The sequence below is a fragment of the Triturus cristatus genome, chromosome 7 (assembly GCF_964204655.1).
Source record: "Triturus cristatus chromosome 7, aTriCri1.1, whole genome shotgun sequence".
NCBI lineage: Eukaryota > Metazoa > Chordata > Amphibia > Caudata > Salamandridae > Triturus > Triturus cristatus.
The window spans coordinates 1689204951-1689231344 of NC_140590.1; the positions used below are offsets into that span (position 1 = coordinate 1689204951).

Here is a 26394-nt window from a genome sequence, read left to right on the forward strand (position 1 = left end):
GCCCTTCGAAATCTTTTGTGTTTTCACAATCTGTGTTTTTGCAGATGCACTAAGTATCGCTTGAGTTTGGCTTAAAGGGATGATGCTAACATTGGTTTCCAGGCAACATCAAATTTCAGTGACCCACTGCTTTATTTGAGCCGGTGGGGCCACCAGCCTTCATCTTTGGGGACCAGCACTTATTTTTCTTCATCAGACATTCCCTGAGAGCAGGAGAAGGAGAAATATACATAGGGGAAATTAGAAGAACGTGGGAAAAAACTTCACTAGGGGAAAAAGCAGGAACCTGCAAGAATGAGATAAGGTGGCAGGGAATGTCTGGTAGTCGACTAAGAAGCCATGAGGTTGATTGAAAAGTGCACAGCTTTGGTATTAGCCGTGCTAACATGTAATAGCACCAGTGGATGGGTGTCTATTTTTTCCACCTTTTTAACTCACATGTTAATGCATTGCTTTACCTCTGTGTGCATGAGTGTAGAGCAAGGTTGACAGGCAGAACCCACATGAAAGCTCGACTTGTTATGGGCAGGGACCTCGAGCTTCACGCTTCAGGCTCGAGCCTGGCTCGAGTTTTAAGAGACTGACCCACCTCTGATAAGATTGACAACATTTTATCTGATGTTAGATGAGATCAATATATTACACAACAGAAGAAGAGAAGTTGGGGTGTAAATTTGGATCCCAAGGTCAGAAATTCTAGAATGGCTTTAACCCCCCTCCATAGATCACAAACAAAACTATTTTACCCTCAGTGAGCACCTGAAAAAGGAACCTTTTGAAGAAGTTTTTAAGTAAAGTGACTGTGGTGTAGGTGTGATGTCAGTAGGTGGCCTCTAACCCTACCCTCTCTCTCTTCTCCTGTTTTCCTCCTAATTCTCATGCTCCCTCCTACTGCTTTACTTCCTCACTACGACCCAATGTATAGTTTGGATGAGAGGGAACTCCGTTGCAACATCTCTGGACTACCCTCTTAGCCCAACTCTTGGTCCGGCCACCTGATTTATGGTTGGTTGGATCAACATAATGTATCCGGTTGGATCAACAGAGTCTGCTCCGCTCCATCGCCGACATATTCCTCCAACGGCCCCACAGTGTACGGGCTGTTAGTGGTAAGCCATCAAACACTCCACCCAATTAAGAGTGGGTGGTAGGATGGCATTTTTGCTGTCTGTTACCAGTTAAAATTTTCAAAAAAATACTCCCACACGATAGGAGAATATTCCCATTGCAGGGTCAAATTAGTTTTACGTTTTTCAAAAACAAACTCTTACTATGGGAGTTTCTTATTGTAAAATGTAAAACTTTCCAAGGTTTGGTGTAAGTGCCCATCACCAAAGAAGGACGCACACCAAATTTTCAACAGCTTTGTACGAACCCGCGTGATGGTGGTTCATACACATCCATAGAGTTCACTGCCGGGTTGGCAGTGGACTCTCAATTTGGCAGGTGGAGCACAGGCATCGTGGCAGACGTAAAGTCTTCCACCACCCTTATTTACTCTATAGTTCATATTCTAAACCGGGCCCGAAATGTTGATTCATGCATCTAAAATCTACCATTTCATAACATAACCATCCCATCTCCACTACTATTATGACTACAGAAAAGCTTCCCTCTGTATCTTGTTCATTCACTGAATTACACGTGTTCTGCAATGTCCAACTGGTGACAGTTAAGGATTATTGAAACCCTTAAAAAATATATACACTGGGGTGTGTCAATAGAAGATGCTGCCTGTTGGAAGCAGGCCACTTTCTGGTGCTGTTTTATGCTGAGAAGCTGTATATCTGTACCGAAGGAATTTTTCTCTGCGTGTTTGTGACTAAACACAGGTCTGAGGAGGAATGTAGTACCATTCTTGAGTGCGGCCATGGCACATGAGAGAAGAAGTCATGTCACACACTACACATCTATATTCATGATTTATGCCATGGAATTATTTCGCTGCAGATCTATGCATTTGCATATGTAGTATGTATGTCGATGTGCAGAGTTTAAAATGCTTTTTATTACAATTGTTGAGTGCGGGGAGGAATCTTGAGTGAGTCATGATGCCCCTTTCATCCCTGATCAACGGTAATATCTATATATCTATATCTATATCTATCTATATATTATCTACTGGCGGTCGCCAGTAGATAGTTATAGTTAGGACCGAGTTCCCATAGGAAATCTGAAAATTCTATTTTTAATAACTTTGGTGCCGGTTGACTTATCTTTGTGAAATTTTTAAAACTAATGGGGCGCTCCGCTCAGCTCCTACCCTGAAAGTCTTGGGGTGATTCGTCAAGCGGGGGCTGAGAAAAAAGGGGGGTCCCAAAACACGTTTTCCCCATGCATTTTCCCATAGGACCTTTAGTCGAAGGTACAGCCCGAACGGCTGAACAGAATTACTTGAAATTTGGCAAAGAGGTAGTCCTCAGGTCAGGCATGTGCCTTTTGCATATATGGTGTAAATCTGTTCAGTAGTTCCTGAGAAAATCAAAAGTAAAATCACATATATATCTGGGCGGAGCCTAACCACACATCTCATCGTGAGATCTGATTGGCTGTCAGTACTTCATCCAAGAAGTGTTGGCAGCCATCTTGGGACCAATATACATGATAGCACCTCATTAAAAAGCCTTGCAGTTAATAGAAGGTTTTAAGACTTAAGTTACATTATAAATCATTTGTTGATGGTACCATACTCATTTTAGGAATTGTGGTGTGTTCTAAGGTGATTTTACCATGTGAAAAAGCCTTCTGCTGTGATATCATGAATCATGTTTGAGAGAAAACTATTTTCTCATGCTTTTCCCACAGTGGTTTGGAAGGTGATCTATAAGCTAAAGAGAGCTGAGAGCATATTTTCTGTAAATTCACATTATCTTTCTCAGTCATGGGAGAATGAAGTCTGACATTCTCAGTAAAACATGTACATCCAACAAGGGCAGAGACTGTCAGTTGATTCCTTTGTGTTCTACTGCAGCTTCCCAGAGTGTTCTAAAGAACAACTAGAGCGCTAACAGTCCTACTTATGACAAAAGTATGGCACACCTGAAGCCATCTTGGTTGGAATAAAGTGGTAACTCTTAAAACATTTAATTTAAAAAGGAACAAAATGAGGGGGTTCATTTTGCCATAGAAAGTATGATTAGTGCTGCAGAAAGAAAAATTAGGGCACATTTTGAGTGACTTCTCAAATCCTCTTCTATTTCATTAAAAAATTCTGACATGCAGACTGAAACATGCACTTTCAATACCAGCAGCAGACTTCCCTGGTGAGCAGTAGCTTTACTACAGTGATCTAATAAGCAACTAAAGTGCTAACATTCTGAATTTATGGCAAATGTGTGACACATCTGAATGCCTTCTTGATGGAATCAAAGTAAAAAACTGAAAGTTTTTCCTACTGAGGAGACTGTAGTAAATGAGGAAATTAGGAAACATCATAACAAATAAGTCTCCCAAAATGGCCACCAGAGACAAAAGAGCCCAAATGTAGCCCAAATATCACCCAGATGTAGCCCAAGTATAGCCCAATGACAGAATGTCCCAGAGTGTTCTAACGAACAACTAGAGCGCTAACAGTCTTACTTATGACAAAAGTATGGCACACCTGAAGCCATCTTGATTGGAATAAAGTGGTAACACTTAAAACATTTAATTTACAAAGGAACAAACTGAGGGGGTTAATTTTGCCATAGCAATTATGATTAGTGCTGCAGAAAGAAAAATTAGGGCACATTTTGACTTCTCAAATCCTCTTCTATTTCATAAAAAAATTCTGACATGCAGACTGACACATGTACTTTGCATACCAGCGGCAGACTTCCCTGGTGAGCAGTAGCTTTACTACAGTGATCTAATGAACAACTAGAGTGCTAACATTCAGAATTTATGGCAAATGAGTGACACATCTGAATGCCTTCTTGATGGAACCAAACTAAAAAACTGAAAGTATTTCCTACTGAGGAGACTGCAGTAAATGAGGAAATTAGTAAACTTCATAACAAATAAATCTCCCAAGATGGCCACCAGAGACAAAAGAGCCCAAATGTAGCCCAAATATCACCCAGATGTAGCCCAAGTATAGCCCAATGACAGAATGTCCCAGAGTGTTCTAACAAACAACTAGAGCGCTAACAGTCTTACTTATGACAAAAGTATGGCACACCTGAAGCCATCTTGATTGGAATAAAGTGGTAACACTTAAAACATTTAATTTACAATGGAACAAAATGAGGGAGTTCATTTTCCCATAGAAATTATGAATAGTTCTGCAGAAAGAAAAATTAGGGCACATTTTGACTTCTCAAATTCTCTTCTATTTCATAAAAATATTCTGACATGCAGACTGAAACATACACTTTTAATACCAGCAGCAGACTTCCGTGGTGAGCAGTAGCTTTACTACAGTGATCTAATGAGCAACTGGAGTGCTAACATTCAGAATTTATGGCAAATGTGTGACATATCTGAATACCTTCTTGATGGAATCAAAGTAAAAAACTGAAAGCATTTCCTACTGAGGAAACTGCAGTAAATGAGGAAATTAGGAAACTTCATAACAAATAAATCTCCCAAGATGGCCACCAGAGACAAAAGAGCCCAAATGCAGCACAAATATCACCCAGATGTAGCCCACATGTAGCCCAATGACAGAAGTGTGCAAAACACTTATTTTTTGTGTATTTGCAGTTTTATATAGTGCAGACTTGTCAGGTATTGGAGTGCTTTACATGAGCATTAGTTACATCACACAAGATCAAATTCATTTTGGTTGTAGACATGGGGAGATTAAGTGATTTGACCAGAATCACTGAATGTTGAGCTGAAGCAGAAACTCCAACCTAGTTCCCCAGTTGCAAAGTCTGCAGCTCTGGAAGTAACACCACATCCTCTCCCCTAGGTGCAACATTTAATCAAGTGGTCAACTGGATAAAAAAACATAAAGATTACAAATATTTTAAAAGTTCTTTGTCGCTATTTGAAAACTCAGAAAATATGTCCTCATTTTAGGTTTTTAGAGCATTAACCATAATTTTGATGCAAATAAGACCCTCTCATATATGTAATTTCTAAAGGAAATACTCTAGGTATTACAGTTTTGATTACATCAAGATGACGTCAGGCGTTCCACACTTTTGTAATAAATATAGAATGTTAGCAATCTAGTTGTTCATTGGGATACTGTTGAGAGGCAGAGGCCAGGGGCACGGACTCTGAAAATTGAAGGCAGGTAGGAGAGTGCAGAGGCAACAATTTGAGCACACTGGGCAGGCAGAAAGGGCAGTGGCAGCACAACAGACTATGGAGGGCAGTGGAAAGGGGGGCAGGGGCAACAAACCAACAATACAGGACTGGCAAGAGAGGCTGTGGCAATATAATAGACCATTGTGGGCAGAAGGAAGAGGCAGTGGTAGTACAACCATACATGCCAACAGACCCGTTTCAGCCAGGAAACGTCCAATGTTTTTAAGCTCAAATGGGCTTTACTTGATCTGTCTCCTGTCTACAATCTCCTCTTTTTTAATGTAACTCAAAGGGAAAAATCAATACCCCAGTTTTTCTTCAAAATCTCCCTCTTACCAAGTTCAAAATGTTTGCAAGTATGGTACATTGGATCATGGTAGGCAGGAGGAATTGGGGTAGGGACATGAACTCGGATAACAGAGGACAGGAGGGACATGGAGAGGTGCACCAAACTGACCCTACAGGGCAGGCATCAGGGAGTGCAGCACAACAATCCATGGAAAGCAATAGGGAGGGGACAGGACCATGCACATGGACAACAGAGAACAGAGGGGAAAGAGGCAATGGAAGCTAGCTGACCATAATGGACAGACAGGAGAGAAAGCTGCAGCATAACAGACCATAAAGGGCAGGAGGGACAGATCAGGGGCATTGCAATGGAACAGGCAAGCCAGAAGGGAGGGAATAGGGGTCTGCACATGGAAACAGAGGGCTGGGGGCAAGGGGGCAGGGCAGGAGCAGCAAGATGACCATGGAGGTCAGGCAGGATGGGCACTAGAAACAAGACACACCATGGAGAGCAACAATGAGACTATGATGTCATACACACAGACCATGGAGGGAAGGTGGGAGGGGGTCAGGGGCAGCTAGCTGACCACACAGGGAAGGTGGGAGGGGCCATGGCAGCACAGAAGACCATGCATGGCAAGCAGGAGGGTTAGTGGCAGCACAATGGCTATGAGGGGCAAGAAGGAGGGTGCAGGGGCATGCACAAAGGACCATGGAGGATAGAAGGAAGGGTCAGGACCTGGGCACAGACAAGAGAGTTCAGGGGAAGGGGCCTCACAACAGACCGCATGGGGCAGGCAGGAGGAGCAGTTGCAGTACAACAGACCAGGGAGGGCAGAAGGGTGTGGCAGTAAAATGGACCATGGAGGACAGGAGGAAGGGGATAGGGGCATGGCATGTGGACAGGCAGGGTGGAGGTGGCAGGGACAGGTTACAGTCATCTGACAATGCTAGGCAGGTGGGAGGGAAGTGGCAGCTCAACAGAACACTCAGAGTAGATAGGAGTGGCAGGTCCATGGAACATGGTGGGCAAAAAGGATGGAGCAGGGGTATGCACAAAGACATCGGAGGGCAGGGGGAAGGAGAATAGGGACAGTAAGCTAAGCACAAAGTCTAAGCAGGAGGTCAATGATGGGCCATAGAATTGGGCAATGGAGGGCAGGAGGAGTGGACTGGTACATCATGCTAAATGGAGGGCAGTGGCAGCACATCAGACCATGCATGGCAGGAGGGAGGAGGCTAGTCCATGGATTTAGACAACAGAGGATAGGGAGGAGGTGGATGGGGCAGCAAGCTAACTGTTCAGAGAAGGTGGGTATTAGGAACGTTATTGTTTTTAAAATGTGTGTCTGTGCGAACTACTTAAAATATGAACAAGTATGCAGCATAATCTCACTTTTATTCAGGAAGAAGAGGACGTTTGTGACTGTGACTCCGGGCTCACTTGCCAGAAACACCCCCTGACCCTCCACCCCCATCACAAAATGTAATGTCCGTGAAAAGGGTAGGTGGACGCAGTGTTATATAGAACATAGTCCTGAGAGCACGATTGAAAATGAAAACTAGATATAGTATATGGTATAAACTATGCACCAAAAACTGTGATATAAGATGAACCGGGGCGTGAAATATAATATGCAATACATTGTGCGCAATGACAGATTCATTGGAGAGCGCGAGATAGCACAGGCACTAGCGCGTGCTATGCGATATGCGCCTTGGAGTGTAATATGCACAGGGCAGTGTTCTGTAACCTAACTAGTCTCTAAAGTTGTAATATAAAATATGTGCTGGGGAGGGTAACGTTGCATATGCACTGTGACAAAGATATGGATCCCAGATTGTAATATGTATGGCATAGCGCTGTGCGTTATAACATAGGCATCGAGGAAGGCACGTTAGATGGGGCAAAATAACCCGTGCGAAGGCAAGTGTGGCACGACATATTCACGGGGTGGTGTTACAGTGCACATGGGCTAGAGAGTGTCATAGCATACGCACTAGCTGGTGGAATACAACACAGAGGTGTGAGGCACTCGGCGGCACTGGTGGGTGTAACACAGCATTGGGCTCAGCCAGGAGCACGCTGTGACTTTCAAGTGAGTTTCGTCTCCTTTCCAGAGAGTAAAATAAAAAGTATTACACATCCGGCGGTGGATGTGTGTTTTATTAACCGTGAGGGGGGTTTCTTGCATAGTTTGGTCGAATTTTTGTTGAAACCCCTTTGAATGGCTTGGTGTGCGTGTATATTAAATGTGCCCGTCAATAGCTACCCATGTTTGTATAAATAAACGACAAGGGTGTCTACTTGGAGAGTACCCACCGGCGGGGGCGCCGGGATTAGGCACGGTAGGGCGTCAGACACGTCAGAGCTTCACTAGTGGTGTAAATACATTCCATGTGGATTCATTCTATGCATAGTTGCCTTTTAATGATTATCAAGCAAATAGTCATGGTGATAGGTACATACGGTTTGTCCAGCATGTCCTAAGTGTTTCTATAAACATATATTTTTTTAAAATAATAAAAAACAAAGGCCGGCCCCGGGGGATGGGGTCCCCGGGGCCATAAGTGGCCTGAGGAAAGGGGCCACGCAGCCCCCTCCTAAAGAATTTTTTTTAAAAAGGCCATGACCCGGGGGTTGGGGTCCCCGGGGCCGATTAAGGCCTTGGGAGGGCCACATTATTTTTTTTAAACAAAAAAATTAGGGTGCAGGCCCTGGGGGATGGGGTCCCCAGGGCCAGTAAATTAGAAAAAGAAGGGGGGCCACACAGCCCTCCTTCTTAAAAAAATAAAATAAGTAAATAAAAGACCGGCATCACGCCGGAGGCCACGCCCCCTCCTAGCAGCACTCTGCAAACGCACCCCCTGGCCACTTGTAAGTTGGGGAATTAATTCCCCTTCAATACTGAGGGTCCCTGAGGGCCAAGTAGCCCAACAGGTATCTCCAGTATGCGCCAGGGAGCTGCGTTGCAGACAGGTGTTCTGAGGCCACGCCCCTTTTTACACCTCTATGCAACGCAGCTCTGTGGCGCTTACTGGAGGTACCTAGTGGGCTAGTTTGACCCACCAGGGGCTTCCAGTAAGCGCCACTGCTCTGCGTTACAGAGAGGTGGTGCAGGCCGTGCCCCTTTTTACACCTCTCTGCAATGGCGCTTACTGGACGTACCTAGTGGGCTATTTTGCCCCTAGGGATCCTCAGGATTCAAGGGGACTTAATCTCCCAACTTAAAAAACGGCCACAGGGCGTGTTTACACAGTGGGGAAGGGAGGGGACGGGGCCTGAGGTGACGTGTGCAAACACGCCCTATGGCGCGTTTTAAGTTGGGAAAATAATTCCCCTTCAATCCTGAGGGCCCCTGGGGGCTAACTAGCCCACCAGGTGCTTCCAGTAAGCGCCACTGAGCTGCGTTGCAGAGAGGTGGTCCAGGCCGTGCCTCTTTTTACACCTCTCTGCAATGCAGCTCTGTGGCGCTTACTGGAGGTACCTAGTGGGCTAGTTGGACCCTAGGGACACTCAGGGTTCAAATGAACTTAATCTCCCAACTAAAAACGGCCACAGGGCGTGGTTACACAGTGGTGAAGGGAGGGGACGGGGCCTGAGTTAACGTGTGCAAACAAGCCCTGTGGCAGCTCTGTGGCGCTTACTGGAGGTACCTAGTGGGCTAGTTGGACCCTAGGGACCCTCAGGATTCAAGGGGACTTAATCTCCCAACTTAAAATGGCCACAGGGCGTGTTTACACAGTGGGGAAGTGAGGGGACGGGGCCTGAGGTGACGTGTGCAAACACGCCCTGTGGCGCGTTTTAAGAGGTAGTTTTAATCACCTGCCCTATTATATACTAGGGGCTTACAGAGGAGGTCATGCTGATCACAGGGGGACCCCAACGTATAGTGTTCCCTAGTGTATGTAGGTGTTTTCACTGTATTCTGAGTGTCTTTTAACATAGCACTGGCTCTAGGACTGGTTAGTCAGACTCAGTTAACACCAGTATCCGTCTGAAAAAGTTGAGGGTACAGGATGATTTTGCAACAAGGCTTCTTTCTGTTCTTCTGTTTGTTCTTTCTGCACGTTATCCTTCTTCCTGCACTTTTCTTCGTCTTTGAGGACTTCTGTTGCTTCTTTCTGCATTTCTTTTTTTTCTTTCTGTGCGTTTTTTCTTCTTTCTTCACATGTCCTATCTCTGTAGCCATAGTTAGAAATTAGCATTTAAAAAACCTTTGAAATTCACTGAAAAAAACATAGGTTTCAGGCACGTTATAGTTAGGAATTAGCATTTAAAAAACCTTAGAAATTCACTGAAAAAAACATAGGTTTCAGGGGCGTTATAGTTAGCTGGACTTTTCACTCGTACAAAACCTTTGAAATTCCCCCGTTATAGTTAGTTCAGCTAACTATAACTCGCGTGCCCGCACTGCACTGCTGATGATGTCACATATTACATCACTCATGACATGGTCTGTGACATCACTCATGACATCACTGATGACATCTCAAATGACATCACTGATGACATCATCTTTGTGATAGAGTGGCATACCTCTCAGGCGTGAACAAGGCGAAAGCTGAAACGCGTTGTGTTTGCAGTAAATAAACCAACTTGAACTGCAAATCTCCCCGGTGTCCGTGCGTGATTTCGTATTAGAAATTGTGTGGTGTGGTATATATATATATATATATATATATATATATATATATATATATATATATCTATATATATATATATATATATATTCAGTGAAAAAACCATAGGTTTCACACACGTTATAATTAGCTGGACATTTCACTCGTAAAAAAACAATGAAATTCCCCCGTTATAGTTAGTTAAGCTAACTATAACTCGCGCACCCGCAATCCACTGCTGATGACGTCACATATTACATCACTCATGACATGGTCAGTGACATCACTCATGACATGGTCAGTGACATCACTCATGACATCACTGATGACATCTCAAATGACATCACTGATGACATCATCCAGTGAATGTGTATTTTTCTGAAAATTAAATATGTTTTATATATGTATATCTCACGGACGATGGAAGAATAAATGGGTATATAAGTGTCTAAATGGATGATTTGTTTTTGAAAAATTGATTGTATAACTGACTGATTAAGTTTATCTTAGTGAATATATGGCTTACTGAGTAATGTTTAAATATGTATTTATCTGTATCAGTCTCTCACTTTGTGTATAAGTGGCTGCATGGGTTGGTGAGTAGCTACATGGGTGTTTATATAGGATATTAGGTGGTTTTTTGAGTATCAGTCTGAGTGTCTGCATGGTTCGGTGGGGGGTATTACGTAGTGCATAGGTGCATGAATGAGTGACTCACTGGTTGTATGTGTTGAAGACAGCATGTGTGCAGGACTGTATGGGTGGATGAGTGTGTGTATGGGGGTGTTAGTGAGTGAATGACTGTCTCAATAGTGTCTTTATGAGTAACTACATATGTTTTAAACTAGTATATGTGACTATTGGTGTATATAAGTGAGTATATGTGAGAGTGAGAGATTGAAAGAGTTCCTGTATGAATAAGTATGTGTTTCTATAAGTGATTGTTTAAAAGACTATGTATGTGTAAGTTTCCGTAGAAGTAAGTGTGGTGGTGTGTGTATAACTGTATATGCAAATAAATCTATGTTTGATTCTTTATTTTCATGAGTGAGTATGTGTGTCAGTAACTCTGTGGATGAGTGGCATTGTGTAGCAGGATGTATAGGTGTATGAGTACATATGATGAGTGAGTACATGTATGAGTGACTGTACAGGACTGTTTGTGAATGAGTGGATGTGTATGTGGATCTTAGAATTACTCAAGAGGTTGTTGTAACTGGTATTGGTATGTCCATTTTTTTGAAAATTTTAGTCTCTTTTGTTGAATGTGTGTTTCAAAGGTTATATTAGGGTGAGAGGAGGTCTGCCACTCTGTCACAAGGATGATGTCATCAGTGATGTCATTTGAGATGTCATCAGTGATGTCATGAGTGATGTCACTGACCATGTCATGAGTGATGTAATATGTGACGTCATCAGCAGTGGATTGCGGGTGCGCGAGTTATAGTTAGCTTAACTAACTATAACGGGGGAATTTCATTGGTTTTTTACGAGTGAAATGTCCAGCTAACTATAACGTGTGTGAAACCTATGGTTTTTTCACTGAATTTGCAAGGTTTTTTAAATGCTAATTCCTAACTATAACGTGTGTGAAACCCATGGTTTTTTCACTGAATTTGCAAGGTTTTTTAAATGCTAATTCCTAACTATAACGTGTGTGAAACCCATGGTTTTTTCAGTGAATTTGTATGATTTTTTAAATGCTAATTCTTACCTATAACGTGTGTGAAACCCATGGTTTTTTCAGTGATTTTGTATGGTTTTTTAAATACAAATTCATATATTAAACGTGTGATTTTTTTTTTTTTTTTGCAAGGTTTTTTACATCTTTTTATTTTTACTTTATATTCTCTTTAAACACTATGCTTACATTTTAAAAATTCTGCAATATAGTATTTTTTCTCATTTTTTTTTTTTACCAAACAGGTAAGATATATTAGTATAACATAGTGATTCTTTTTTTCAAATTTTTTTTTTTTTTTTTTACGTGCGCGTACGGTAAGCTTACGGTAAGCGTACGTTTTGCGTAATGTACGTAATATTTCTACTCTTTTTGCGTATGGTTACGCAATTTACGTAGACGTGCGTACTGCGTACGCGGCGCGTAAGCGCATACGTTACACGCGCACGTTACGCGGAAGTGTTGGGACGTGCCTGTTATGCGCATGCGCGCGTGCGCGTGTCTTTTAAACGCGCATGCGTACTTTTACCGTAAGCGCTCCGTAAGCGCTCCGTAAGCGTAACGTACGCGCACAGTGGGTCATGTGATCAAGAAACAAAACTTTTGATTGGTTTAAAGTACTTTCATTTCTAGAACTCTCCTACACCACACCCATTCCCCTCATTTCTGCTTGTGATCCCTTAGGAGAAGGAGCTGAGTTGTCTTTGGGATACGATGGCAGACCAGCACTCCTCTTCTGAGAGTGAGGCTAGCAGCACCACCATCAGGCAGAGAAGGAGGAAACAGAAGAGCTCTTTTATATGGGAGTATTTTACGTTTCCAGAGGGGGAGAAAAAGGTCAATGCTGCTCTAGTGACTTGCAAGCTTTGCCAGCGTGTACTTTCTAGAGGTAATCCTAACAAGAAGTATTCCTTCGGGAATCACACTATGTTAAGACACCTTGAGGATGTACACCCTAGGACAAATGCTCGACATACTGGAGCAAACCGTTCAGTAAGTCGATCGAGCACATCCCCAGCAGCTCAGCCGAGTACATCTTCGGCAGCTCAGCTGAGCCCTTCATCTGTGGGGGGAGATTCACCTTTTTCTGGTCCTCTGGAAACTAACCATCGATTTGCGAGGGTTACAATGCGGTGCTCAAATTGCCATGGTCTAATTGTTTGTGGGGAGACCAGTGTTCCCCTAATTAACAACAGAATAGACCAGCACATTTGTCCTACCAGCTAATATTCCCATTCTTTCTTTCCTCTGTCCCTGCATGAAAACAACGGCTCTTTTAAGAGCCAACCTTACCTTTCAACTTTTTTTAATTTTTTCTTAAAAACTTTTTTTTTTACCGTACGGTAAGCGTATTTTTTTTTTTTTAAAAACACTAAAAAACAATTACCACATTACAAGGTCCTTGAGGGATTAATAATGAAATACAGCTTTTTGAGTCCAGGAACATGTGTAACCTGGGTGAATGACTACACTCCAGCAAAGGCAACCAGCCTTAGTGATGTTGAATGTATTTGCATTACTCACTGCAACCTCAAACCCCACTCGGTTGTGAATACTATGCATGATTCTACAGGGTAAGCAGCTGGGTGTGTGCTAAGAGTCTGCTTCTGCAGAAAAATAGCTGCCCCTTTCCTACTAATGCAAATGTAAAATTACCAGAGTAATACGCAATAAATCTCTGTCAACAATTCCTCTTTGCACACAGAGTCATGGTTTGATATTAGGCAGAAAACGAAATTTCTTTGCAAATTTGAAAGCACACTTACTACTCTTTTTTTGGCAAGTGATAAGTACTTTTACAGTCTGACACATTTTCAATCCACTTTTCAGATTCTGAAAACAGCACATGTCCAAACAGCTTTTTGAGTCCAGGAACATGTGTAACCTGGGTGAATGACTACACTCCAGCAAAGGCAACCAGCCTTAGTGATGTTGAATGTATTTGCATTACTCACTGCAACCTCAAACCCCATTCGGTTGTGAATACTATGCATGTTTCTACAGGATAAGCATCTGGGTGTGTGAAAAGAGTCTGCTTCTGCAGAAAAATAGCTGCCCCTTTCCTACTAATGCAAATCTAAAATTACCAGAGTAATACGCAATAAATCTCTGACAACAATTCCTCTTTGCACACAGAGTCATCTTCTGATTCTATGCAGAAAACAGTATTCCTCATTTATACCAGTACACCTTAATTTATGGTGAAAACATAGTCCAGAATATTTTACATGTTCCTTACATTTAAATTTCTCCCAAAACACAAAATGATAAACACAACTTCAACAAAAGGAATTCCAATTCTATTATTCATTTCTAAATTTACCACATACATCCCCTCTCAAACTCATAACTCACCTTTAAAATTACTTAGTTGTGAAAGAAATGTGGCACTCAAACAGCAGATTATCAGAGCCAGGATCTCTGTTCTGTACACCTCTCTCCTCTCAGCAGAACCAGATAATGGCAATGTTTCCCTCTCTTTTTCCACACATATACATGTTAATTTCAAATCTCAGTGCTTCCCCCTTTTTTCCAAATGTAATCACACATTTCTATTGGTTGAAAACCAACCCTTTTCCAAAAGTACCCTTCCCCCAACTTGACTTCTGCCTAGTACCCTTCCCCCAACTTGACTTCTGCCTGCTACCATAGCAACAGCTCATGGAACACTGCTGTGTGGAGTCAGGTCAGAAGTTCACCACACAATGTTTCATTTCCAAAGAGCAAGAGTGCTTGACTTTTCTAACCTAACAGCAAATCCATAGTAATGTTCTTTGGTAACACATTTTTCTGTACCAATACAAAACATGCTTCTATAAATTGACACATACAGCCTAGTTTTTAGTGTAGAATGGTATGAAACAGCCAATGAGTTCTTTTTATTTAAAAAAAATATGTATGCCTCCATTTCCAAACTGTCTTTCATTTCTTTTTCCCATTCTACTGAAATACACCTCCTGAGTGCATCCAGATCTCCTTTGAAGATGTTCACAGTGTGGATTGTAGGGCACAGCTATGTCTTCTGGAGTGAAAAGTATGCAGAGAAAACAGGTATGGTGAGAGACCTTGCTTTGCCAAATGTAGACATTAAATGGATTGGTCAGAGAGGGTTAAAGTGGCACCAATTGATGCCATTGGTGAAATCCTTCATGCAAATCCAACACCCTGACCTCATAATAGTGCACTGTGGTGGCAATGACCTAGGCACTTTGACTGGGGTAAGTCTGGAAATGCTTATGAAGGAGACCTTTGCACAACTGTTTTCACTTTTCCCTAAAACTGCCTTTGCATATTCTAACATATGCCAAAGGCAAAAATGGAACTGGTCCAATCATTTTTGTCCACAGATTGACAAAGCAAGAAAGCACGTCAACAAATCTGTTTCTGCTTTCCTCCGAGACTATGGTATGGGTTCCATTTACCACAACAACTTGCGTTACAACATGCAAGACATTTATAGAGGAGATGGTGTACACTTCACTGATGAAGGGAACAGAGTCTTCCTCTTGAACCTTAGACTCTGCATCGGTACTTACTTGTAGGTACCACTAAAAAATCACTTCATAAACACAACGGCTCTTTTTAGAGCCCCCTAATATCTAAACACTTAAATCTGAATTTTATTTATTTTTTTATTTTTTTTTCTACCGTACGCGTACAGTAAGCTTTCCGTACGCGTACTCCGCGATTTTTTTTTAAAATTAATAAATGTTTTTATCGTACTTTTGTGTCCTTCTTTGACCCCCTTTCAAATGTTATGGGGTCTGTAACTCTCTTCCTTGCCCCCTTTTCACGTTATCTCCCTTTTTTTTTTCTGTGTGAAACACACGAAATGGCGGCCGACACTTCCTGATTTCGTCCGATTCGAATGTTTACAGTCATGTGACAAACAATCAGATTTGAGCTCGCGCACGGCACCGTACGCGTACGGTAAGCTTACGGTAAGCGCACGGAGCGCGCTTACAGATATATATATTGATTTAAATGCTATTTTCTCAGGAACTACTGAACAGATTTACACCAGACCTACAAAAGGCACATCCTTGACCTGCGGACTACCTCTCTGCCAAATTACAAGTAATTCTGTTCATCCGTTCGGGCTGTAGCTGTGTCTAAAGGTCCTATGGAAAAATACATGGGGAAAACGCGTTTTGGGACCCCCCTTTTTTCTCAGCCCCCGCTTGACGAATCACCCCAAGACTTTCAGGGTAGGAGCGGAGCGTAGTGCCCCATTAGTTTTGAAAATTTCGCGAGGATTCGTCAACCGGTGCCAACGTTATTCAAAATAGAATTTTCAGATTTCCTATGGAAACACGGTCCTAACTATAACTACATACTGGCGACCGCCAGTAGGTAATATATATATATATATATATATATATATATATATATACATATATTTATTTATGTGAATCGAAGGCACTGGCATTACATTATGATTTGAAATATACCAACTTGTACAGATACGGAGGGATTTTAAGCATTACCCACAATATGAGGAGTTATAAATATTATGAACCTAAGCCCATTGAGGGCATGATTGTTGAATTCGGTTCTTTGGGAATTAGAATGCCTACGCTAAAGCCCATCCAGGGCTGAATTTAAAGTGAATACTGAGTATGTATTTACATTTTTATATATATAATCCCATGCTATGCTATACATAATGACCTGTTTAGTAATGGCCGACGCCGTAAACTGGAGTAAGTTGGTTGTCTTTTGTTTATGTTTAGCAGTGCACATTTATTTAAATCTGTCTCATGCCGGCGCCGGCCACTATTGATGAAGGCGGCAGCCGAAACGCGTCTGGTCGTGTAAAGAGAACCCAATAAAAATCTTGGGGAAAACGTTCCTGTGAGTGCTTGGTACATCTTATTGGTACCGCGAACTGTGGATTTGTTAATCCGTGCGGTATCCGTCACCGCACAATTAAGCACACGATCGCGAGTGAAGGTGAGGAAAGACGGAAAGTGAGCGCGATATATATATAGATATAATTTTTTTGTGAATATATATATTCAGTGAAAAAAAGAAGGGTTAAAATAATGTAATATTTAGGTATGGTAAAAATATCTTACTTTACATTCAACAAAAACTTCAGAAATTAACTGAAAAACCCCAAGGTTAAAGTCACATTATACATAGGTTACAATGTATGTTGAAATGTGACATTTTCAACAAAGAAAAGCACACTGAAATTTACCAGCTATAGTTATATCTGGTAAATAAAATATTTCCTTAGTATGTCAAGAAACCGGCCCCCACCGTGCATGGCCTTTGGCCATATGCGGCATGTGGTTGGCCACAGGGCCCAGCCAAGGTCTACAGGCGTCCGAACCTGCACCACAGATTGGCCTTTGGCTGTGCGCAATTGGGGGTTGACGCTGCGTCAAATTCCTCTGCGGACAAGTGACTCTGCACTGTGCATGACTTTAGCGCGGCATAGGCTGTGCATAGTAGAGTTAGGTGAGGGACTGTCCTCTCCACAGAGACCTCTATCGTGTGCAAAGGCTGTGTGTTGCAATTATTGATGAGGAAACGGTGCACGGCAGGGGCGCGAGTTAAAGTTATCTTAGTGCACAAAAATGATCAGAAATCTCTAGAAATTCACTGAAAAAACAAAGGTAAAACTGCCATTGTAGTTAAGTAAGGTTATAAGATTAAAGACCTGCTCTGCCGCAAGTTCCCATGAAATTAGAATAACAATCCTCGCCACTCTTTCTGGACAGACACTCTATTGGTTGGACAGAATATTATATTTAGGCCCTCCACTTAACTTCCCTGTGAATGACGTTTACAAAAATCCAATCTCATATTCAGTAGAGCAAACATAATATTAGGAAGGGTTCAAAACCTGACAAGGTTTGGACCTGCAAACTGCAAATACATAAAAATACATGTTTACATGTGTGAAGTTCAGTTTCTAACATGTTAGATCTGCCTGGGGCCACATTAACAAAGACACATTGTAACATAGGCAACAGGTTTAAAGCAGATACTACAGGTGCAACAAGTCAGGCCTGCCTCACACAAGGTGGCTGCACTTCATTGTGCAAGTTGTCCTTGGAACTGAAGCCCATGACAAAACCACACACCACTATCCCCTCTCTGCTCATGTCAAAAAGGTTGCTGTTAGGTAAGAATCGTGGGGGTACAGCAGAGCATGGTTGGAGCCCTACAAATAGTAACGATGGTGTCCAAAATGTCAAAAAAATAAATGAATGAACCACTCCAATGCCTGTCTAGTTATTTAAAATTCTGTTGTATAGCAAACAGCATAGCAAAAACAAATTTGGAAGAAGTGCTTTGTAAATTATACAGTGTTTATTTTTGGAAGCTCTGATCCTCTTGTCTCTTTGTGTCCAGGTCGTTTCATCCCAACATCAGTGGCCTGGATGCTGAGGCGCTCCTGAAGAGCCGAGGGGTCCATGGCAGCTTCCTCGTCCGGCCAAGCCGGAAAACACAGGGTGACTTTTCCTTGTCTGTGAGGTGAGAAATGAGACCCTCTCCTGTCCAGTCGCTCCCCTGCTGCTATGTCCTCTCCCCACTAACCCTTTCCTATCACCTCCAGGGTGGGCGACAGAGTTACCCACATACGCATCCAGAACACGGGGGAGTATTATGACCTGTATGGTGGCGAGACGTTTGCCACCCTCACCGAGCTGCTGGAGTTCTACACAAAGGAGCATAGGAGCCTGCAGGACAAGGATGGCACCCTCATCGAGGTCAAGTACCCCATGAACTGCTCCGACCCAACCTCCGAGCGGTAAGTTTCATCGAGTGAGGTCAGGACTCGTAATTCTACTCTAGGTCCTGACCTGCATGGACCTCGTTCAGTGGTCGAAGTGGGGGGGGGGGAACGGCAGGGCACGGCGTGCCCCTACTTCTTCAAGTCCAGCGATTCCGTTCCCCTACTTTTTTATTTTGAAAATGCGTCCCGGGACGCAAGAAATCGGCATGGCCTATAAAGCTCGGCGTTCCTGGCGTTCGAGGACTGGCGGCAGAGAAGTAACAGGACCCTGTCTTTTTCTTCTTACCCAGAGAAGAAAAATACAGTGTCTGCTTCTGCTCTGTAGCTTCAGCTGCCTTCCCCCCTTCCCCCAACTCTTTCCCTCTTCCCTCTCTTTCTGTCTAGCAGTTCTTCTCTTACTGAAAACCATGACTTCAAGACGGGGAAAAAATTTCGGGGGGGGGGGGGCTTAATCTTTAAGCAATAGACAGAGTGGCGCTGCAGGAGCTCTTAGAAGGGGTCAAACAACAGCAAGGCCTCATTAACATGCAAATGGTCTTTAAAAGACCTGTGAAGTGCTCTGGTGCGGCTGTCTGGGTGCCCGGGAAGCTGTCTCATCCCGAGCTGCCACACACGAGGGGGAGGGGGGGGTTCCAATGGGTGTTGCGCGCCTGCTGGTAGCAAACTGACCAGATTGATTTTATTCACACCCAAACACATTAGCGCCACTTTTACAGAGTTTGCCAGTGAAGCGCAATTTTTGTTTTCTTGTCTTTGTTTTCCGTGGGCTTGCAACTAGTGCACCAATCCAGGAGGTACTGCAAAGTGTGGATTGGAAAACAAAATGTGTACTGCGGCTCTGCATACAGGGATCTGGTCTTTTTACCATACTGCTTACGTTTTGTAAGGATATAAGCAATGGGCATTGAAATGGGTCCATTCAGGGCCCTGTAGTCATGTCCCTAACTTTTCAGGCAAGAGCACTCACTGATTTCTGAATAGTGAGTGTAAACGCATTAAGGTAACCATGTTGTTCCTGCTTACAGTTCACATGGTTTGCTAAATTTTGCATTCCCTCTGAGTGTTTGCTTTTTCCAGGATGTTTTCACTTTTTTTTGTAGGCTGCATATTGCTCTGCGTCATTTAAATTGAGCCACATCCAGGTGTTTATAGCCGGCAGCAATTGGGTTGTAGTTGAAGGCAGTGTGAGTTTTTCTCAGTGGGGCAGTATGGTGTTCAGTGGGGGAGAGAATGTGGTACTATGGCCAGAGCAACTGAATTTGTAACTGGGGAACCAGGTTCAGCCTTAATAACCAGTCCACCAGACCACTCTCCTGAGAGAGCACAATCCCATGCTAGACCTTAGAAGGCTGCACAAGACCTTAGAAGCCCTGGTGTCTTAGCACCAGCAGGTGGACCCTAGCAGTGGCAAGTGTGGATTAACCTTCAAGGTTTGTCCACCACAATCCATATTGAAGTTCACCTCCAGTCTTGCAGACAGGCCTATGAAGCAGCACACCCTAGAGCGACAGTGACTCTGTCACTGAGGTCACAGGACACTTGAGAAGTGCCAGCTCTAAGGCAGTGCAACCGGTGTGACCGCACCGGGTGCTGACTTTGGGTGGAGGCATTATGTTTGCAAGTATATTAAGGTTTTAAAAGTGCTTGCTGCCTTCTTCCTGGCTTCCAGCAATTTTCGGCAACAATAGAAATGTCTGGGGGCGTGGCCAAGCGCCGAAGGAAATGGCCGCCTGATTCCCGAGCTTCGCCGGGACCGATGGTGTTTCCCTAAATCCGGCCAACATCCTTGCTGAGAGGCTCACCTGCAAGAGCCCCCCAGCTCCCTCAGGCTCAGTGCACACTCGGAGCGTTTTTTGCGGACTCCGGAGCCTCCCTGACAGCCCGTACGGCGATCGCGGATCTCGGCGGCAGGCCTGAACATCGCGCCTGGAGCCCCGGAGCCGCTTCCTGAACTACTCGAGGCCCCGGCTTCCTGGCCTGCTGTGCGGCGCGCCTGAGGGGCGCCATCGGCGGAGGACGCCGCCTTCCGTGTGGCGCAGAGGTACCACTCCCTTCGAATTCCTGGCCGACGCTGCCTGCGGGACCCTGCAGCGCCTGAGGGCCTGAATACCGCCGCCACAGGTGCGGCTGCGCGACAGACCTGAAGGGAGGTGGGGTGCGGCCATTCTCCCATTTTGCTGCATACCGCGTGGGGAGTGGAGACTAGCTGGCGCTGTTTGAGAAGGTGACCTGCGGTGCCTGACCGGAGGGGGGCTCACGTCCACAGTCCCCAGGGGGGCCCTAAATGCAGGCAAACCGGCTGTGTGCGGTGGCTCGGGGTCGCGGGCCCCTGGACGGTCATTCTTGGGCCGGCGGGCCGGGAGGCGGACCCGGCCTGGGGCCCCTGCTCTGAGCAGTGGCCTGGGGAGGCCAAGTGGTGCATACAGTTGCGCTCTGCCTCGACGGAGAAGACTTGGGCTGGCGTGGGCGGAGGAACGTCCGGCACCACCGACATCAGAACAAGCATGCGGCCTAAAGGGGGTCATGGGACCCAGACCAACAAGCTGGACAACTACACGGTCGCAAAGACGCCGGCGCAGCCCGGAGGGGCGACGAAGGAGGTCCCCGGTCCGGCAGAACCTTCCCTAACGTCCATTATGGCTGCAATCCAGACCCTCGGTACCAGCCTGGAGGCAAAAATGGACAAGGTCACTATTGAGGTGAATCTGCTCCGTGCTGATTTGGGGAAGACCACGGACCGGTCCAAAACCAACGAGGCGGACATTAAAGCCCTGCGGGAATCGGAGAAGCGGCTTGAGGGCAGGGTCAACGAGCTTGTGCACCAACACCGGCAGGTGGCCCTACGGCTCGACGACCAGGAGGGGAGGGCTCGGAGGAGCAATATACGGGTGGTAGGTGTGGCAGAAGGACTCGAAGGGGACTGTATGGAGCTCTTTATTGAGGACTTGATTCTCCGCCACCTGAAACCCAAGAGACTGTCGAAGTTCTTCACCGTCGAACGGGCTCACAGAGCCCCGATCCCGAAACCCAAACCAGGGGCCCTACCACGAACAATTATAGCTAAAATACTAAACTATCGAGATCGCGACGCAATCCTCCAAGCTGCCAGGCAACATGGTGACTTACAGTACGAGGGGGCCACGGTTCGCTTCTTCCCGGACTTCACGCTCCAGGTTCAACAGGAGAGGCGCTCCTTCCAAGGGGTTAAGGCGACGCTACGAGACCGAGGGATTCGGTACATGATGTTCTTTCCCGCCAAACTGAAGGTCCTCTTTGGTGGTAAATCCCTCTTCTTCACCTCGCCTGCGTTGGCGCAGGAGTGGCTCGACGCGACTGAGACTGCGGGGGCCCCTCGGCAGGACGGCGCACAATGGCGAGACACAGGGCACCCATCCCCGGGGACAGCGGTGGGGAGAGCGGAAGGTGCTGAGCAGAGTCAGCGGTCCTGGCGTTCGAGATCGAATAGTCCCCGATGGGACTCACCCAGCGACGCCACAGCGAGATAAGGCCACGAACGCTTGACAGAGAAGCCGTCGGACAGTAAAGTATAAAAGGTGTTGAATGTCAAAATGGTGTGCTCCACGGAGCAGCGTGACTGCCTGATCGGGTTTTGGAGCCGGGCGAGATGTTTAGCTGATGCGCTGCTGGCCTGAGGGACTGAACGTAGTGGGCACCACGGGCGGGCGGCCAGGATGGGGCTGGCCCACGTACTTCCCTCGTAGAGTTTCCTCGGTGGCTCTCACCGGGGTGGGTTGGGCGACAGGCGCTCTGCTAATTGGGGTGGTGGGTAGTTTGGAACCCACGGAGCAGGGGGCAGGGAGGAGGGGTTTGTTTTTGAAGAGGGGGGTAGGGATGTTGGGGACTGTCGCGGGGGGGGGAGGGCGGAGTGAATGGTTTATCAGCTCTTTGATCGCTTGCACTGAGTACACTTGTGGGGAGGGAACCAGGGAGGGATGGGGAGTTGGGGATTCTTTACGGTCACACGAACTATGTTGTCATGGAGTTAGCCGAACTGCCGGGGTGGTGGGACGAAGCGTCTCACAACATGACGAATATGGCTAGGAGATGGGAGAAAAGCTTGAAAGTCCTCAGCTGGAATGTTAATGGACTGGGGGACAGACTAAAACGCACTATAGTCTTACAATTCATCAAGCGGCACCAGCCGGACGTAGTACTACTGCAAGAGACTCACTTGATGGGGAATGTATGTCAGGCCCTCAACAGATGGGGCTACACTCTGGCAGCTCACTCTGGCTTCACCTCCGGCTCTAGGGGGGTGGGGATCCTCCTACGTCGCTCTCTGCCCCTCCATATAGACCTTACTAAAACTGACCCCCAGGGCCGCTTCACGGCTGTATCTGGACGGTGGAAGGGCCGAATACTCAACCTACTTTCTGTTTACGTTCCGCCTGGCCTTCAAACCCGGGCCTTCGCGGACCTGGGCGCGTTGCTCCTTTCCCTTCCCGATGGTCAACTGGTACTGGGGGGGGACTTTAACGCAGTGGTGTCTGGGACCCAAGATAGGCAACCCCCCAGAGTACTGCCCCAGGGGCAGAGGTGGATGGCGGATTTTCTGGAGGCCTTTGGACTCACAGACGTTTGGCGCTTGCTCCATCCTGCAGACAGTCACTTTACCTTTTTCTCTGGGTCGCATCATTCCTTTTCACGGTTAGATTATATCCTTACTCTGCTACAACATGGCATGATAATACGGGAGGCAGCGCTTCTGCCTAGAGGCATTTCAGACCACTCGCCGGTCCTAACGCACATAACAATTGGGAACAATCGTGAGGGCTGCATAGTGCCAATAAATGCCTGGCATTTGAAACACGAGGACACCAGAAAGCAGATATCCAACTCAATCGCACGCTACTTCGACGAAAATATTGGCTCAGTGGACTCCCCCGTCACCCTGTGGGAGGCATTCAAACCCGTGATTAGGGGGGAGGCGCTCTCAGTCATTTCGCTTAGACGGAAGGAGCGGAGCGGGCAGGTCACGACACTTGAGGCAGAACTGGACGATCTAGAGAAAGAGGCATCGGACACTGGGGCCAGGGACGTCAGACACAAACTGCAGTTGAAGGAGGCGGAGTACCGAGCGCTGGTTACCCAAGAGGCTCAGACTGTGGCTCGGCATAAGATAGGTAGACTCTATGATCAGGGCGATAAGGCCGGGAAACTAATAGCCTGGCTAGAGAAGAAACAACAGGCCAGGAAGGTGGTGCCAGAACTCCGCACCGAATCAGGGAGCGTAGTTACAGAGCCCCGGGGAATAGTGGAACAGTTTGCAAGACACTACCAACAGGTCTACAGGCGGGAGTCGGACCGCCCGGAGGAAGACTCTATAGACCTCTTAACCGATATTCGAATGCCATCCCTCTCGGAGGTGGATCGGGAGGCCATGGATAGCCCGCTTACCGAGGACGAGCTACAGCGTGCGATAGGAGACCTCCGCCCTGGTAAGGCTTTGGGGCCCAATGGCCTCCCCATAGAGCTTTACAAGCTGAAACCTGACATCACCAGTAAGTACCTGAAACTAATGTTCGACCAGAGCAGGGAGATAGGGGTGCTGCCTCGCGATCAGCGCATAGCGACCATAGTGGCGATACCGAAAGAAGGGAAGCCCGGAGACTCCTGTGCGTCGTATGGACCGATTTCGCTCCTCAATGCGGAGCCCAAAATATTGGCCAAGGCGCTTGCCAATAGGCTCAAATCGGTTCTGCCTTCGTTGGTCCACCCCGATCAATCGGGGTTCATGCCCCATCGCAACACCGCCCTTAACATTAGGCGGCTGAATGGCATACTGGGGCAGCGCCACAGACTACAGGAGGATGCGGTGGTAGTCTCCCTGGACGCCGCCATGGCCTTCGACACCCTAGAGTGGCCGTACATGTTCGCAGTCCTGCGCAAAATGGGCTTTGGACCCCACTTTATAGCGTGGGTACGACTTCTTTATGCAGAACCCCTGGCACAAGTACTGGTGAACAATAAGGTGTCTGAGGTTTTCACACTTGGGAGAGGGACCAGGCAGGGATGCCCCCTCTCTCTCCTTCTCTTCGCCCTTTCCCTTGAACCGCTCGCAGCCTGGATAAGGCAAGACGTTTCTTTGAAAGGTATAGCTTGGGCAGACGGGTGGGAGGACAGAATATCCCTCTACGCCGATGACATCCTCTTGTACCTTTGTAGGCCACGCAGGTCGATAATTGTGGTACTCGACATACTTGCCAGTTTCGGTCGTAATTCTGGTTTCCGGGTCAACTGGAACAAATCATATCTCTACGTCCTGCATGGTGACCCTCCGAGGCTCCCGGACACGTGCCCTATCACTGTGGCAGCGGACGGGTTCAAGTACTTGGGAGTATACATCACCACTAACAAGGCCCTACTCTATGATCGGAACCTCAAACCACCGTTAAGTCGGCTCCAACGGGAGGCTAAATCCTGGCAGCACCTACCGCTGTCTCTATTGGGCCGGGCAGCCCTGTTTAAGATGCTAGCATTACCCCGATTTCTTTATGCGCTACAAAACTATCCAGACTTAGTCCCTAACACCTACTTCGTAGCGATTGAGGCGGCACTGCGCGACCTCCTTTGGGCCGGGTCGCCCCGAATCGCATTGACTAAACTAACGTTGGGGTGGTACGATGGCGGTATTGCCCTCCCAGACATTCGCAAATACTATTGGGCGGCCCACCTCTCAGCGATCAATCAAGGGACGTATGGCGAGGGTGATGACCCCGCCTACGGTATGGACAGGTGGTTGCTCCCCGGGGGGAACTATGAGATAGCGCTCTACTCCACACGAGGTGCGAGTCGACTCACTGGGCCTACACTACACTCGGTACAGATATGGCACACTGCTCAGAAGAAGCTCGGATGGTCAGGAGTCCTTACAATGGCCACACCACTGTGGGCCTCCGAAAAACTGGGTAATCTGGGACGCACGAAGGGCTTCCGTAACTGGGATCTGATCGGAATCTCCCAAATTAAGGATATTTGGGGCCCTGCAGGGATTCATACGTTCGCCCACCTACGGGACACATATGAGCTGGCACAAACCGAATACTTCCGATACTTACAGGTGCGACACTCCCTGCAGGCCAACATCCCACCTGAGACCAAACTACCACAAACCTCCCCGCTTGAAGATAGATTACTGGATGGGCATATTGCAGAACACGCCATATCGCTTACGTATAAAAACTAATTAATAACCCCCCCGACCTGCTCCTACCCCTTAGAGAGAAATGGGTTGCTGAGGGGCTGGAGATAGACGACGAAGAATGGCTGTATGCTTTGGCCTCCCCCCGTGAGGTCGCGATATCAGCCCGACTGCGACTAATCCAACTTAAGATACTACATAGAATATATATATCTTGTACTCGACTACACTTAATGGGGAGGGCTGACACGGTACTCTGCAGGAGGGGATGTGGTGGCACGGGTACCTTCTTCCATATATTGTGGAGCTGCCCGAAGATTCAACGATACTGGAGAAGGGTGGTGTTGTGTATGCAGGAGGTATGGGAGGTGGAGATTCGCCCGGAGGCCAAGAGATGTCTCCTTAATATATGGGAGCCGACGGACCTGCCCCCGAAGGGGAGGCTCTGGGTGACACTCGGACAAACGGTAGCGAAAAGGAACATAGCCAGACTTTGGGGAAGCCCTCGACCACCGAAACTGACAGATTGGCACAACGACATGGACTGGTGTATGCTACAGGAAAAGACTGTGTATGTAGCGAGGGGGTGCCCCCGGAAGTGGTTGGGGGTGTGGTCCAGGTGGAACGATTTCAGGGGTGGCATTTGCGAGC

The 26394-nt window shown here is 46.3% G+C and overlaps 1 protein-coding gene across 4 annotated transcripts in view; it reads left to right on the plus strand.

Moving 5' to 3' along the window:
• The window catches only part of LOC146812759 (tyrosine-protein phosphatase non-receptor type 6-like), a 370963-nt gene that overhangs the window by 110393 nt on the left and 234176 nt on the right, over nt 1-26394 (plus strand). For all 4 annotated transcript variants that reach the window (XM_085619857.1, XM_085619860.1, XM_085619859.1 and 1 more), the window contains exons 3-4: nt 18197-18319; nt 18402-18596. In XM_085619857.1, coding sequence (XP_085475983.1) covers nt 18197-18319; nt 18402-18596 — 318 coding nt within the window. The remainder of the gene's footprint in view (nt 1-18196; nt 18320-18401; nt 18597-26394) is intronic.